The 15657-nt window shown below is 48.3% G+C and overlaps 1 protein-coding gene across 1 annotated transcript in view; it reads right to left on the minus strand.

The window, feature by feature from the left end:
* The window catches only part of dysf (dysferlin, limb girdle muscular dystrophy 2B (autosomal recessive)), a 236281-nt gene that overhangs the window by 108328 nt on the left and 112296 nt on the right, over positions 1-15657 (minus strand). The window contains exons 22-25 of the mRNA XM_048600995.1: positions 14243-14398; positions 7643-7774; positions 6010-6176; positions 4799-4913 (exon numbers count right to left, since the gene is read on the minus strand). Of these exons, the coding sequence (XP_048456952.1) occupies positions 4799-4913; positions 6010-6176; positions 7643-7774; positions 14243-14398 (570 nt within the window). The remainder of the gene's footprint in view (positions 1-4798; positions 4914-6009; positions 6177-7642; positions 7775-14242; positions 14399-15657) is intronic.

Below are 15657 nucleotides of genomic sequence, written 5' to 3' on the forward strand. Positions count from 1 at the left end.
CCAGCATCAGCAGTTCCTACTATCTTTGATTGATTTATTGTTGTGTGTACTAAGAACAGTGAAAAGTTTTGTTTATGAGCATTACAGGCAGAACATAGTAAGCAAGGACATACTGATCATAGGGTGAAAAAAAACTTAAGAGTAGTTTTTACAGATTTAGAATTTAAGTTTAAAAGTGTAGAACGGTTATAAGGAATGTTGGAGGTAGCTCCGCTGTAGGGACCGGGCAAGGAGTTGTATGGGAAGGGAGGAATATGAATACAGGAGAATGTGACTGGTATGGTTCCAAGGTTAAGGGATTACAACAAGAGAAAGCTATGTGAAGATGTGGCGGAGATGTTTCAAATTGTTAAGGGTTTAGATAGAGTCAATAGAGGAAGACTGTTTCCAATGGCTGTAACATCAATAAAGGGGCCGCAGATTAAAGGGTTTTGACAAAATAGACGGCGGTGCCAAGAGGAAACATCATCTTTTGGCAATGAGTGGGTAGAATTTGGAATGCATCGCTTGAAGGAGTGTTTCCTTTCAGTTCAGCAACAGGGTTCAAAAGGAAATAACACCATAGGAATAGAAGTAGGCCATTCAGCCCATCGAGTCTGCTCCTCCATTCAATAAGATCATGGCTGATCTGATAATCCTCAGCTCCATTTTCCTGCCTTTTCCCCCATAACTTTACTCAATAAAAATCTGTTGATCTCAACCTTGGCTATACTTCATGAGGCAGCCCTCTGTGGTAAAGGATTTCATTGATAATTGGATAAATAATCCACAAATTGGATAAATATTTTGAGGCAGAAAACAACATGGGGTGAAGGGGATGAAGTTGGATGGTGGAACTCATATGATCTCTCTTCAAAAGAGCTAGCACCGAGTCAATGAGCAAAATGGTCACCCTCTGCCTTTTGTTTACTTTACTCTTCCATGGGATGTAGGCACTACCAGCAAAGCCAACAGTTATGGCCTAGCCCTAATTGCCCTTGAGCTAAGTGGCTTGTTGGGGCATTTCCAAGGGCAGTTAAGAGTCAACCAAAAATCAAACTCAAAGATCTACATTTGCTGGAAATCTGAGACACAAACTGAAGTTGTTGGAGAAACTCAGCAGGTCTGGCAGCGTTTGCAGAGAGAAAGCAGAGTCAACGTTTCGGGCCCAGTGATCCTTCTTCAGAACTGAGCCAACCACATGGGTGTGGGTCTGGAGTCACATGTAGGCCAGGCCAGGTAAGGGTGGCAGTCTCCTTCCCTAAAGGGGCATTAGTGAACCAGATGGGTTTTTCCCAACCATTGATGATGGCTCATGATCAGCAATATAAAGGCTGGGCAGCACGGTGGCTCAGTAGTTGTACTACTGCCTCACAGCTACAGGGACGTGGGTTCAATTCCAGCCTCGGGTGACTGCCTGTGTGGAGTTTGCATATTCTCCCTGTGTCTGCATGGGTTTCCTCCGGGTGCTCTGATTTCCTCCCACAGTCCAACAATGTGCAGGTTAGGAGGATTGGCCTATGCTAAATTACCCATAGTGTCCAGCGATGTGTAGGTTAGGTGCATTGGCTGTGGGAAATGCAGGGTTACAGGGGTAGGTTAGGTCTGTGTGGGGTGCTCTTCAGAGTGGGCTTGTTGAGCCAAATGGCCTGTTCCCACACTGTAGGGATTCAATGATTGCTTTATATCGTAGAAGACCTGAACCATTTAATATCTCAGTAACTCTATGAAAGGACCATTTCTCATTGATGATTAAATACCATTGGCATATACAAGATGTAGGAGCATCCTGGGACAACGAGACAATCTAGAATTGTCCTCCTCACAGCAGAACAGGTTCAGAGGAAATTGAAGTGGAGTTGAACATTATCAGATCAGCTATGCTCTCAGAACTGTGGAACAGGAGTAGGCCACTCAACCCCTTGAGGTGCTCTGTCATTCCATAAGATCATGGCTGATCTCTGGCCTAACTCTATACGCCTGCCTTGAGCCAATATCCCTTACTTAATAACAGTTTGTCTCCCTCAGACTTAAATGTGATGACTGAATTAGCATTGACCACCGTTTGAGGAAGAGAGATCCAAATCTCCACTACCCTTTGAGTGTAGAAGTGCTTTCTAACATTTCTCCTAATTCTTATACTATGCCCCCTAGTTCTAGAATCTTCAACCAGTGGGAATAGTTTATCTTTATCTACCTGGTCTCTCCCTCTTAATATCCTGAAAACCTCAATTAGATTTCCCCTTAATCATCTAACTTTCTAGGGAATAAAGGCCTAATTTGTCTAATCCTTAACCCCTGAAATCCAGGCATCATCCTTAAAAATCTGCATTGTATTCCGTCCAGACATAAAACATCCTTCCTAAGGTGTGGTGCTCATTGGATGGCGGAGCAGACTCGATGGGCTGATTGGCCTACTTCTGCTCTTATGTTCAAAATTTTGTGCTACGATTTTCACAGAGCAAAACGGGGAGAAATCAGAAGGCTCTGCGACCAGACGACGTGGATAGGCAAAAGATCTGGTGACGACATTGACAGAGAGAGACGGAACTGAACACCTGGCCAGCGTCAGTCCTTGTCAGTATAAGTGGGGGAGGTGATGGCCTATTGGTATTATTGCTGGACTGTTAATCCAGAGACCCAGATAATGTCCTGGGGACCTGGGTTTGAATCCTTCCAGATACTGGAATTTAAAATTGAATTGAATTCAATAAATATCTGGAATTAAGAGTCTAACGATGACTATGAATTCATTGTCGATTGTTGGAAAATCCCATCTAGTTCACTAATGTCCTTTAGGGAAGGAAACTGCCATCCTTACCTGGTCTGGCCTACATGTGACTCCAGACCTGCAACAATGTGGTTGACTCTTAACTGCCCTCTGGGTAATTAGGGATGGGCAATAAATGCTGCCTGGTCAGCGACCCCCTCATCCTGTGAATGAGTAAAGGGGTGAAAAAAAAGATCTGGTGAGGAGATGAGTTTTCTTTGACTCAACATGTTGCTGGGACTTGACCTGAAAAACAACTTCAAAGGGAAGAGGGAAAAATTGTAATGGTAACTCGGCAGTGAGAATTGAAGAAATATGTGAAAAGAAAATTCTATTACTTTGAGAGGACTTGAATATAAAAGCAGGGATGTACTACTGAGGCTCTATAAGGCTCTGCTCAGGCCACATTTGGAATATTGTGCGCAGTTTTGGGCCCCAAATCTCAGGAAGGATGTACTGGCCCTGGAGCGGGTTCAGGGGAGGTTCACGAGAATGGTCCCAGGAATGAAAAGCTTAACATATGAGGAACATTTGAGGACTCTGGGACTATACTCATTGGACTGTAGAAGGATGTCAGGGGATCTAATTGAAACTTTCAGAATACTGAATGGCCTGGACAAAGTGGATGTTGGGAAGATGCTTCCACTGGTAGGAGAGACTAGGACCTGAGGACACAGCCTTATAGTAAAGAGAAGATCCTTTTAGAACAGAGATAAGGAGAAACTTCTTCGGCCAGAGAGTGGTGAATCTATGGAATTCATTGCCACAGAAGGCTGTGGAGGTTAGATCATTGAGTACATTTAAGACTGAGATAGATAGGTTCTTGATTATCAAGGGGATCAACGGTTACGGGGAGAAAGTGGGAGAATGGGGTTGAGGAACTTATCAGTCATGACTGAATGATGGAGCAGACTCGATGGGCTAAATGACCTAATTTCTGCTCCTATGTCTTATGGTCTGATGGGTGCAGTCGCGGAGGGACCTGAGTGCACAAATCAGTGAAGGTGGCAGCACAGTTGGAGACAGCACTTGATAAAACACACAGTGTCCTTGGCTTTATTAAAAGGGACATGGAGGTGATATTGAACTGGTATGAGACACTTGTTCACCCCCAGTTGGAGTACTGCGTACGTTTGTGGGTGCCACATTATAAGGATGATGTGAAGACATTTGAGAGAGTGCAGAAGTGATTTACAAGAACAGTTCCAGGATTGAGGAGTTTCAGTTGTGCAGATGGAAACTGAGTGGTTGGAACTGTTATCCTTGGAGTACAGAAAGCCAAGAGGAGGTCTGATTGAAGTATTTCAAAACCATGAGGGACCTAGGCTGAAGAAGGCAGCTGAACATACTGACGCACGTGAAAGGATCGGGAATGAGACAGGGCACAAATTCCAAACTAATTAGTAGAGATTAATCCTTTGGAGAACAAGTGCAGACCAGCATGGGTGGCTCATTGGTTAGCACTGCTGCCTCACAGCAACAAGGACCCAGTTTCGATCCCTTGCTCGGGCAACTGCCTGTGTGGAGTTTGCACATCCTCTCCGTGTCTGTGTGGGTTTCCACCAGGTGCTCTAGTTTCCTCCCACAGTCCAAAGATGTGCAGGTTGGGTGGATTAGCCATGCTAAATTGCCCATAGAGTACACAGATGTGCAGGTTAGTTGGGTTAGACGTAAAAATTGCAGGGACAGGATAGGGGGTGGGTCTGGCTGGGATGTTCTTTGGAGGATCAATGTGGACTTGATGGGCCAAATGGCCTGCTTCCACACTGTAAGGATTCTGCCATTCTATGATGGGCCGAATAAACTCTTCCTGCACTGCAATGATTCTATGGGGAAAGGAGCAGAACTAATCAGACTCAACACAGTGTGGAGCTGGAGGAACACAGCAGGTCAGACAGCATCAGAGGAGCAGGAGAGTCGATGTTTCAGGTCGGGACCCCTCATCAGGTCTCTTTAGGCCACTCCTTTGGGTGGAGAAAAGCTGCTATCAGCAAGATGAATGGCTACCTTCTGGGCTATAATATACTATCATTCTGTGAGAGTACTCACTATGTCAGTGTAGGCCTCAGACATTTGGATCCACTGTCCCCCCGGCAACCGGGCCTGATTTTCAAACACTTCCTCAACGAATGTCATGTGACCAGCATCAACACCGTAGAGCAAGCTGTAAGTGAGAATGCCCCGAAATATGTTAATATGTTATATCCCCTTACCCCCATCAACCCAGTAACGTCAGCCATAGGCCAGTGTGTGTGTTAACAGAGGGAATAGGGCGACCAGAGATCGAACTAAACACTGCAACAAATATACTCTTCAGAAATCCAGATCACAGGACTCCAGCAACAAAGACATTGCACTACCCTTCTGGGTGAAATAAGAGTTAGGAGCTTGTGCGAGGTGTGCCAATGGTGAAATTAGTGACATCTGCTACTGCATGTACGCAGGCTCGGTTCCTTGGTCAGAGGTTAGCAGAGACTCCCTGGATCCCTCTTGGGATGATAGCGATGCAACTGATCAATTCTGACCAAGTGATCCCTCCTTGGGGTGAAGTGGTGGGGGTGGGGGGGTTGTGATCTCACAGAACAGGACAGCAAGGATGCCCCTCTCTATAATACCTTCAAGAGTTCCACAACCCATGAAACAATGCTTGAAGTGCCTTCGCTGCTATACAGCAGCAAGTGCAGGAGCCAACGAATGCATAGCAAGATCCCAAAAAATAATGCAACAGGGTCATAACCAGCTGGTGTTTTTATGTTTCCATGGAGTGGCCAATACCGGCTGGGATACGAGAGAGAACCCTATCCCCATCCTCCAAGACAATGCTCACTCAAGAGGGGTGAACAGGAGCTACGATTTACCAATTCAGTGGCATTGGCAGTGCCTCTGGCACAGTGGCTCTCCCTCAGTACCACATCAGCTTGCATGTAAGGCCTGCTGTGGGACTTTGACCCTTAATCTCCTGACTTAAACACCACCCATTGATACCTGAGGGACCAATTTCCACGTGAACAGCGTGTACTCGATGGGCCGAAGGGCCTTTTCTCCGGTGTTGTAGACTTCTACCAGCGAGACGCCTCAACGGGTCTGAGGTAATAGCCAGTGCGGCCATGCTCCTGGCGCACCGTGAGAGTTTCAAAGCGGAGCTTGGTCTCTTCAGCCTGATTGGAAGGGCAAAGCTGTCCAATCACCGAGATCCAGAAGCTGCACTGCACATTCTCAAACCCAGCAACCCCAACCCCTGGCCTGAAAGACATACTCACGTTTTCTCAGGAGAGACGAACCAGTCTCCTGCCCAAGCCCAGCCCGCTGAAGGCCGGAAGGAATCTTTGGGAAGCTTGATCTTTCCAGTGACGTCGGAGAATTTGGCATAGGTGAGTCCAGTCGTTCCCCAGTTCCCCACGAGGGCCAACTTGGTCTGGTTTTCGTACTGCTCAAGAAAGAAGGACCCATTAGGCTCATTCCTCCCCCAAGCGGAATTGTACAGCCCAAATTATCCAAACCCCGAGGGCATTGACTCTTACCAAGCATACCCTCAACAAAAAAAAATGTAAACCCAACCAGATTCAAGAAGCTTCTCACCATCCAGAACAAAGTGGCCTACTTCTCAAGGGCAATTAGGGACAGGCAATAAATGTTGGCCAGCAAGCGATGCCCCTGTTCCGCAAGTGAATATTAAAAATAAAATGCCCCAGCAGACTGGCACAAATGTAACAGGAGCTGGGCAGGATGACCAAAGTGAAAACATTTGCAAAACAAAAACCGAAAGAACTGTGGATGCTGTAAATCAGGAACAAAAACAGAAGTTGCTGGAAAAGCTCAGCACCTGTGAAGGAAAGAATCAGAGTTAACGTTTCGGGTCTGGTGACCCTTCCTCAGAACTGAGGAAGCTTCTCCAGCAACTTTGTTTTTTGTTCCTGAAAACATTTGCAATCGTTCTGGATGCCACAATCACTAACCCTGGGAAAACTCTGCATCAGATTGTTCTAGATTGATGTGGAGGTGCCGGTGTTCGACAAGGTGAGAAGTCACACAACACCAGGTTATAGTCCAACAGGTGATTTGAAATCACAAGCTTTTGCAGTGCTGGTCCTTCATCAGATGAAGTCTTCACCTGACGAAGGGACGATGCTCCGAAAGCTTGTGAATTCATATCAACCTATTAACTATAACCTGGTGTCGTGTGACTTCTCGCTTTGTTCTAAATTGCGGGATGTACTATCGAGATTCACTCTAGAACTAACAACTGCTGTCCCCAGGCCAGCCTGGAGCACAACAATGAACGCCTCATGTTATTCTAGAACACGTTCGTTAAAATCCAGTATTCTGAAGCACAGCATTCACAACCCCAAAGTTATTCTAGAACACACTGCTGAAGCTTTCTGGTTGCTCTAGAATACAAATACAGCTAGCCCAAGTCACTGTGCACTAAGAAGTGCACTCAGTCTCCAGTACAGCTGTTTCAGAATGCAATGTTGGATGTTCGAGAACACACTTGCTGTCTCATCACATTCTCAAATACAAGATATTCACACCCATGCCACTCTGGATCACAATATTTGCTGATTCAGATTATCCAGGAATTTAAAATAAACACTATACCAAATCATTTGCAAACACTGTATTTACTGTGTAGGTTATTCTAGTACATCTAACTTCCCACCTCACACCACGTTTGAACACAGCATTTACAATCAAGATATTCAAGAACATCGTATTTACTGTTCTGGATTATTCTACATCACGCTGAATACCTCAGGCCACTTTAGAATGTAGCGTGGATTATCCCAGGTAATGTTTGACTCTAGTATTCACTGTTAGGTATCACTAACCAGGGAAACAGAGGGCCACAGCCATTACTAACACAGATCACTCACCGAAACCAGTGGCACTCACCGTTTCTGCAAACACTGACAGCTTGCCCTCGGTGAACTGGTTAAATTCCTTGTTATCTGCTGCTAACCCGAACCAGATCCGCACTCGTACCTGGCCCGGGATCTTATCGAATTTGGAGCTGTTCCGTGGATGCTGTGGAGGAAGGACAAGTAGTGAACCGCAAACACACCAAAATACAGGACCGGTAGAAAATCACTGCTCAAGAATCTGCTCAGTCTGCCTCACTCTAGTGGATAGAGCACAACCCTCAGTTCCCAAACTCTGCTGTACCAATGGATGTCCAAGAAGGTAGCTGGTTAGATGCACATGGGCCCTCCCACACTAGCTTTGTGAAATATCTCCCTATCCTTAATATAAAAAATATCTGTCTGTCAAACAAACTCTACATTTACTGAGAGAGTTACTATTTCACAGGAGACCATTCAGTCCATTGGATCCGTGTAGAGCCTTCGCGGGGAGACACTGGCCTAGTGGTATTATCACTGACTGTTAATCCAGAGACTCAGATAATGTTCTGGAGGACCTGGGCTCGAATCCTACCATGGCAGATGGTGGAATTTGAATTCAATAAATATCTGGAATTAAGAATCTAACGATGACTGCGAATCCATTGTCAATTATCGGGAAAAACCCATCTGGTTCACTAATGTCCCTTAGGGAAGGAAACTGCCATCCTTACCTGGTCTGCCTTACATGTGACTCCAGACCCATGGCAATGTGGTTGTCTTGGAATTGCCCTCTGGGAAATTAGGGATGGGCAATGAATGCTGTCTAGCCAGCATCTCCTTCATCCCATGAATGAATAAAAAATAAAAGCCAGTCCTATATTCCTATTGCCCCAAGTTATCAAAACCCAAGTTCCTCAAATCTTAATAGCATCATAGCCATACAGCACAGAAACAGTCCACGTTTTCAAACTAAACTAGTCCCACTTACCTACATTTGCTCCATATCCCTCCAAACCTTTCCTAATCATGCACTTATCCAAATGTTTTTTAAACATTGTAACTGTACCCCTATCCACCACTTCCTCAGGTAGTTCCGTGATACTCCAGTATAAATCCAGCCTCAGATTATCCCAATCCAATCGGGCCATTTGTTCTGTGATCGATGTTGTTCTCATCATCCAGAGGAACACTGCGTTTGATTTGATTGGATTTATTATTGTCACATGTGCCTAACTACAGTGAAGAGTTTTGTTTTGCGTGCAGTACAGGCAGATCATACCAAACAAAATGCATTAGGGTAGTAGAACAGAGCGAGGAATATAATGTTACTGCTGCAGAGAAGGTGCACAAACAGCGAGACCAACGTTAGATTTGAAATTTGAGGGGTCCGCTCGGAAATCTAAAACAGCAGGAAAGAAGCTGGCCTTGAATCTGTTGGTCCATGTGCTTAAGCTTTTGTATCTTCTACCTGATGTAAGAGATTGGAAGAGATTATAACTGGGGTGGGAGGGGTCTTTGATTATGTTGGCTGCCTTCCTGAGGCAGTGAGAGCCTACAGCACATGGGCTGCAGTGGTTCAAGAAAGCAGTTCAAGACCACCTTCTCCAGGGCAACTAAGGACAGGCAATAAATGCCCAGCCAGCAATGCTATCATCAGATAAATTAAACCAGTTTTAGAATTCCAGGTTTTATTTTAATTGAATATAAATTCTAAGATCTGCCATAGTGAGATTTGAACCCATGTTCCCAAAGCATTAGCCTGGCCTCTGGATTACTGAATTGGAGCTTTTTTTTGCTTTATTCATTCACGGGATGAGGGCATCGCTGGCCAGGCAGCATTTATTGCCCACCTCTAATTGCCCAGAGGGCAGTTAAGAGTCAACCACATTGCTGTGGGTCTGGAGTCACATGTAGGCCAGACCAAGTAAGGATGGCAGTTTCCTTCCCTGAAGGACATTAGTGAACCGGATGCGTTTTGACACTATGTCACCATCTGGCCCAAAAATCAACAACAAGAATCCAGAACTCATTTTCACTTAGAAGTATATACACCACACTTGCTACATAGACCTAAAAGGTGGCTCATCTACATCCTGCTCAAGGATGATAGAGGAATGGATTAAATAACTTGATCTTGACACTGAAGGTCACAGAAACAAACAAAAACAGAAATTGCTAAAGAAACTCAGCAGGTCTGTGGAGTGGGGTGGAGTTCTGATGAAGGGTCACCGGACTCAAAACGTTGATTCTGCTTCTCCCTCCAAATACGCTGTCAGACCTGCTTAGTTTCTGCAGCATTTTCTGTTTTTGCTTCAGATTTGCTTCAGATTCGGCGCAGGCTTGGAGGGCCAAAGGGCCTGTTCCTGTGCTGTAATTTTCTTTGTTCTATTTCTAGCATCCGCAGTTTTTGCTGTTATGCCATAGAAGTAAAACGTTGCCTTTATATATCACAACATTGAGAGATTGGGAAACCTCTCCTAACCAAGTTAGAAAGAAAATCAGAGAGACAGCAGCTAATGTGCACACCACAAGTACCCACAACCTGTAACTCAACACTGTTCCTCTGCAAGCTTGGCTGTGGGAATTAATGCTATAAGCATCAACAGGAATAAATCATTAGCTCATCCTCAGAATGACTGCGTGAGATCTTTATATTCACACACAGAATTGCAGAATGTCGACAGTGTGCAAGCAGGCCATTTGGCCCATTGAGTCTACACTGACCCTCTGAAGAGCAACCCAACCCCCTACCCTATCCCTGTAACCCCGCACTTCCCCTGGCCAAGCCACTTAACCTGCTCATCTTTGGACTGTGGGAGGAAACTGTAGCATCCAGAGGAAATCCACGCAGACATGGGGAGAACATGCAAACTCCACACTGACAGTTGCCCGAGGGTGGAATCGAACCCAGGTTTATGGTACTAAGAAGCAGCAGGGTTAGCCATGTGCAGTGCCTCAGGGTCTGAGTTTAAATTTCCTCTGAGAACAGTATCTGTGACAGTGCAGCACTCTGCCTGTATCTGACTAGACACAGTCTGACAGCACGGTGGCTCAGTGGTTAGCACTGCTGCCTCACAGCGCCAGGGACCCGGGTTTGATCCCACCCTCGGACGACTGTCTGTATGGAGGTTGCACATTCTCCCCGTGTCTGTATGGAGTTTGCACATTCTCCCCGTGTCTGTGTGGAGTTTGCACATTCTCCCCGTGTCTGTGTGGGTTTCCTCTGGGTGCTCCGGTTTCCTCCCACAGTCCAAAGATGTGCAGGTTAGGGTGGATTGGCCATGCTAAGTTGCCTGTAGTGTTCAGGGATGTGTAGATTAGGTGGGTTATAGGGGATGGGGTCTGGGTGGGATGCTCTGAGGGTCAGTGTGGACTTGTTGGGCTGAAGGGCCTGTAGGGATTCTATGAATAACGTATCATCCACAGGACTACAGCTGAAACCCAATCCTTCTTCGTAGGAGCCGCAACCTGAACTCACAATTCTACTCAGCTTTATTGGACACTAAAAACCGTAAGTACAGTAAACTTACTGGTGCCTACCACCCAAAACGGGCTTCCTCCACCCCCCCAAATCCCCAACCCTACCCAGGACCTTCCCCACAATGTGCCCGCCGCCATTGGCCATGAGGCCACTGTCGGAGAACCCACAGATGATGTCACATCCGCCGCTGCTGGGTACCCCACTTCCGGGACAGTGAACGCCATCGACACCGCTGCTGATGCCACCGCCTCCATTTCCGAGAGCAACATCACAGACACTGAAGACGCGCCTACCGTCACCGCTGCTGCCGCCGCCTACCCCGCTCCGCCCACCGCCGGCACCACTCCGCCCATCACCGACGCGGACGCAACCTCGCCCACCGCTGACGCCGACGTCTCCCTGCCCACAGCCGACGCCGACGTCGCTCCGCCCACAGCCTCCACAGCCAGCAACTCCAGGGGAGACAATAGCACCCAGCCCTGCCGGGTCTTCACCATCCCCCCAGACCTACCCCTTACTGAGGACGAACGGTCAGTCCTCAGTAAAGGGCTTACTTTTGTCCCCCTCCACCCACACATCAACGAATACCGGTCACGTTTGGACATAGAGCAGTTTTTCCGCCGCCTCCGCCTCCGCGCTTACTTCTTCAACTGTGAACCTAACCCTCCCTCTACTGACCCCTTCTCCCACTTCCAACACACCCCCTCCTCCTGGACACCACCCCAAGGCCTCCTACCCTCCCTCGGCCTCTTCATCTCCAACTGCCGTCGAGACATCAATCGCCTCAACCTCTCCACCCCTCTCACCCAAACCAACCTCTCCCCCACAGAACGTGCAGCCCTCCGCTCCCTCCGCTCCAATCCCAACCTCACCATAAAAACCCGCGGACAAGGGAGGCGCAGTTGTAGTATGGCGCACTGACCTCTACATCGCCGAGGCCAGGCGCCAACTCTCCGACACCGCCTCCTACCGCCCCCTTGATCATGACCCCACCAAACCATCATCTCCCAAACCATCCACAACCTCATCACCTCAGGTGACCTCCCACCCACGGCCTCCAACCTCATCGTTCCCCAACCTCGCACTGCCCGCTTCTATCTCCTTCCCAAAATCCACAAACCTGACTGCCCTGGTCGACCCATTGTCTCCGCCTGCTCCTGCCCCACCGAACTGATCTCCAACTATCTAGACTCCATTTTCTCCCCCTTGGTCCAGGAACTCCCTACCTACGTCCGTGACACCACCCACGCCCTCCACCTCCTCCAGAACTTCCGATTTCCCGGTCCCCAACACCTCATCTTTACCATGGATGTCCAGTCCCTATACACCTGCATTCCCCATGCAGGTGGCCTAAAGGCCCTCCGCTTCTTCCTGTCCCGCAGGCCTGACCAGTCCCCCTCCACTGACACCCTCATCCGCTTAGCCGAACTCGTCCTCACCCTCAACAACTTCTCTTTCAATTCCTCCCACTTCCTACAGACAAAGGGGGTGGCCATGGGTATCCGCATGGGCCCAAGCTATGCCTGCCTCTTTGTAGGTTACGTGGAACAATCCCTCTTCCGTAGCTACAGCGGCCCTAAACCCCACCTCTTCCTCCGTTACATTGATGACTGTATCAGTGCCGCCTCGTGCTCCCAGGAGGAGCTCGAACAGTTCATCCACTTCACCAACACCTTCCACCCCAACCTTAAGTTCACCTGGACCATCTCTAACATCTCTCTCACCTTCCTGGACCCCTCTGTCTCCATCTCTGGCAACCACCTGGAAACCGATATCCATTTCAAGCCCACCGACTCCCACAGCTACCTAGAATACACCTCCTCCCACCCACCTTCCTGCAAAAATGCTATCCACTATTCCCAATTCCTTCGCCTCCACCGCTGCTGCTCCCGGGATGAGGCATTCCACTCCCGAACATCTCAGATGTCCTCATTTTTCAACGACCGCAACTTCCCCCCCTCAATGGTCGAGAACGCTCTCCACCGTGTCTCCCACATCTCCCGCAACTCATCCCTCACACCCCATCCCCGCAATAACAACCAAAAAGGAATCCCCCTCGTCCTCACATACCACCCCACCAACCTCCGGATCCAATGCATCATCCTCCGACACTTCCGCCATCTGCAATCCGACCCCACCACCAAAGACACTTTTCCCTCCCTACCCTTATCTGCTTTCCAGAGGGACCACTCTCTCCGTGACTCCCTTGTCCGCTCCACACTCCCCTCCAGCCCCACCACACCCGGCACTTTTCCCTGCAACCGCAGGAAGTGCTACACCTGTCCCCACACCTCCCCCCTCACCCCCATCCCAGGCACCAAGAAGACTTTCCACATCAAGCAGATGTTCACCTGCACATCTGCTAATGTGGTATACTGCATCTGCTGTACCCGTTGCGGCCTCCTCTACATCGGGGAAACCGAGCGGAGGCTTGGGGACCGCTTTGCAGAACACCTACGCTTGGTTCGCAATAAACAACTGCACCTCCCAGTCGCAAACCATTTCAACTCCCCCTCCCATTCCTCAGACGACAAGTCCATCCTGGGCCTCCTGCAGTGCCACAACGATGCCACCCGAAGGTTGCAGGAACAGCAACTCATATTCCGCTTGGGAACCCTGCAGCCCAATGGTATCAATGCGGATTTCACAAGCTTCAAAATCTCCCCTCCCCCTACCGCATTCCAAAACCAGCCCAGCTCGTCCCCGCCTCCCTAACCTGTTCTTCCTCCTACCTATCCCCTCCTCCCACCTCAAGCCGCACCCCCATCTCCTACCTACTAGCCTCATCCCGCCCCCTTGACCTGTCCGTCCTCCCTGGACTGACCTATCCCCTTCCTAACTCCCTACCTACACTCACCTTTACTGGCTCCATCCCTGCCTCTTTGACCTGTCTGTCTCCTCTCCACCTATCCTCTCCTCTATCCATCTTCTATCCGCCTCCCCCTCTCTCCCTATTTATTTCAGAACCTCCTTCCCCTCCCCCTTTTCTGATGAAGGGTCTCGGCCCAAAACATCAGCCTTCCTGCTCCTATGATGCTGCTTGGCCTGCTGTGTTCATCCAGCTCTACACCTGGTTACCCAGATCTCAGGTTTGAATTTATCCCGAGAATCTTGGCTCCAGTGGGCTTCAATACAAATACAGGAAACTCTTCACCCCCGTCAGCCCCTCACCTTCATGAAGATTGTCTGAATCTGTCCACAGTGTTTCCCGGAGCAGTACGGAGCTCTCCGGGAGTAGAGAACCTCGTGTGCAGGAATTCGGTAATAGGCAGTTCGCTGGTCTCCTTGCAACATCCAGATCACAATGTCAGGCAAACTGTTCTGTGGCTGTCAATAAATACACACGGCATTACTGTCGGCAATCGATTCCGTCAACAATACAATGACGCGAGGGCAAAGGTAGTGACTTTTCACAGACTTCCTCCTCAGGACTATGGTAGGTTCTGTTGATGGAGTTACACGGGGAACTTAAACAGGAGCTCAAATGTTCCAATTCTCAATCATGTGAGTGGGTTTTTTTTCGAACTTATTCATTCTCAGGATGAACGTCGCTGGCCAGGCAGCATTTATTGCCCATTCCTAATTGCCCAGAGGGCAGTTAAGAGCCAACCACATTGTTGTGGGTCTGGAGTCACATGTAGGCCAGACTAGGTAAGGATGGCAGTTTCCTTCCCTAAAGGACACTGGTGAACCAGATGGGGAGTTCCCCCAACAACGGACAACAGTTTCACAGTCATCATGAGACTCTTAATTCCAGATATTTATAAAATTCAAAATTGGACCAAAATTTGCCCTCGTGGGATTCAAACCCAGGTCCCCACTAGATAATACACTAGACCACGGGGCAATAGGAATTGGGCAGCTCAGAGAATGCAGATGGCTGAATGCACTATGTGAACCTGATGGGCCGAATGGTTTCCTTCCGTCAAACAGCAACGCTCTGATTGTATCAATGTATAGCTGGTTTGACAGACAGCTGGTTTTTATATTCAGGATAGGGAGATATTTCACTGAAACAGTGAGGTAGGGCCCATGTGGACCCTGTGTTACAGGGACAGTGAGCTGATAAGGGTTATACCACTGATCAGGCACCCAGTGTTGACAGTGTTCCCCTGTCTCTAACCCCATCTTTCACCTATCCTGGGAGTGTTTGATGGGGACACTGGGACAACACCAAGATCCTGGGACAGGCTAGGCAGAGACAAGCACGAGAATTCCTGGAAGCATGGCACTCCACGAAGCATGCTATTAATAAACACAATGAACTCAACCCCATATACATTCCACTACGGAGGAAACCCGGAAGTGAGGCAATCCATCGCAACGGACCCCAGAGTTTAAAAACCAGGCGGGAAAACACACCGACGCTTCATCAGAGGATGTTACCAAGCACGGTAACGAAACGTCTGCGGAACAAGAAACCAGCTCGGCGAGCCAACCAACATCAACATGATCTTTACTGTATCTAACCCCGTGCTGTCCCTGTCCTGGGAGTGTTTGATGGGGACAGTGTAGAGGGAGCTTTACTCTGCATCTAACCCTGTGCTGTCCCTATCCTGGGAGTGTTTGATGGGGACAGTGGAGAG

This window comes from Rhincodon typus, chromosome 1 (genome assembly GCF_021869965.1).
Source record: "Rhincodon typus isolate 14 chromosome 1, sRhiTyp1.1, whole genome shotgun sequence".
NCBI classification, from domain to species: Eukaryota; Metazoa; Chordata; class Chondrichthyes; order Orectolobiformes; family Rhincodontidae; genus Rhincodon; species Rhincodon typus.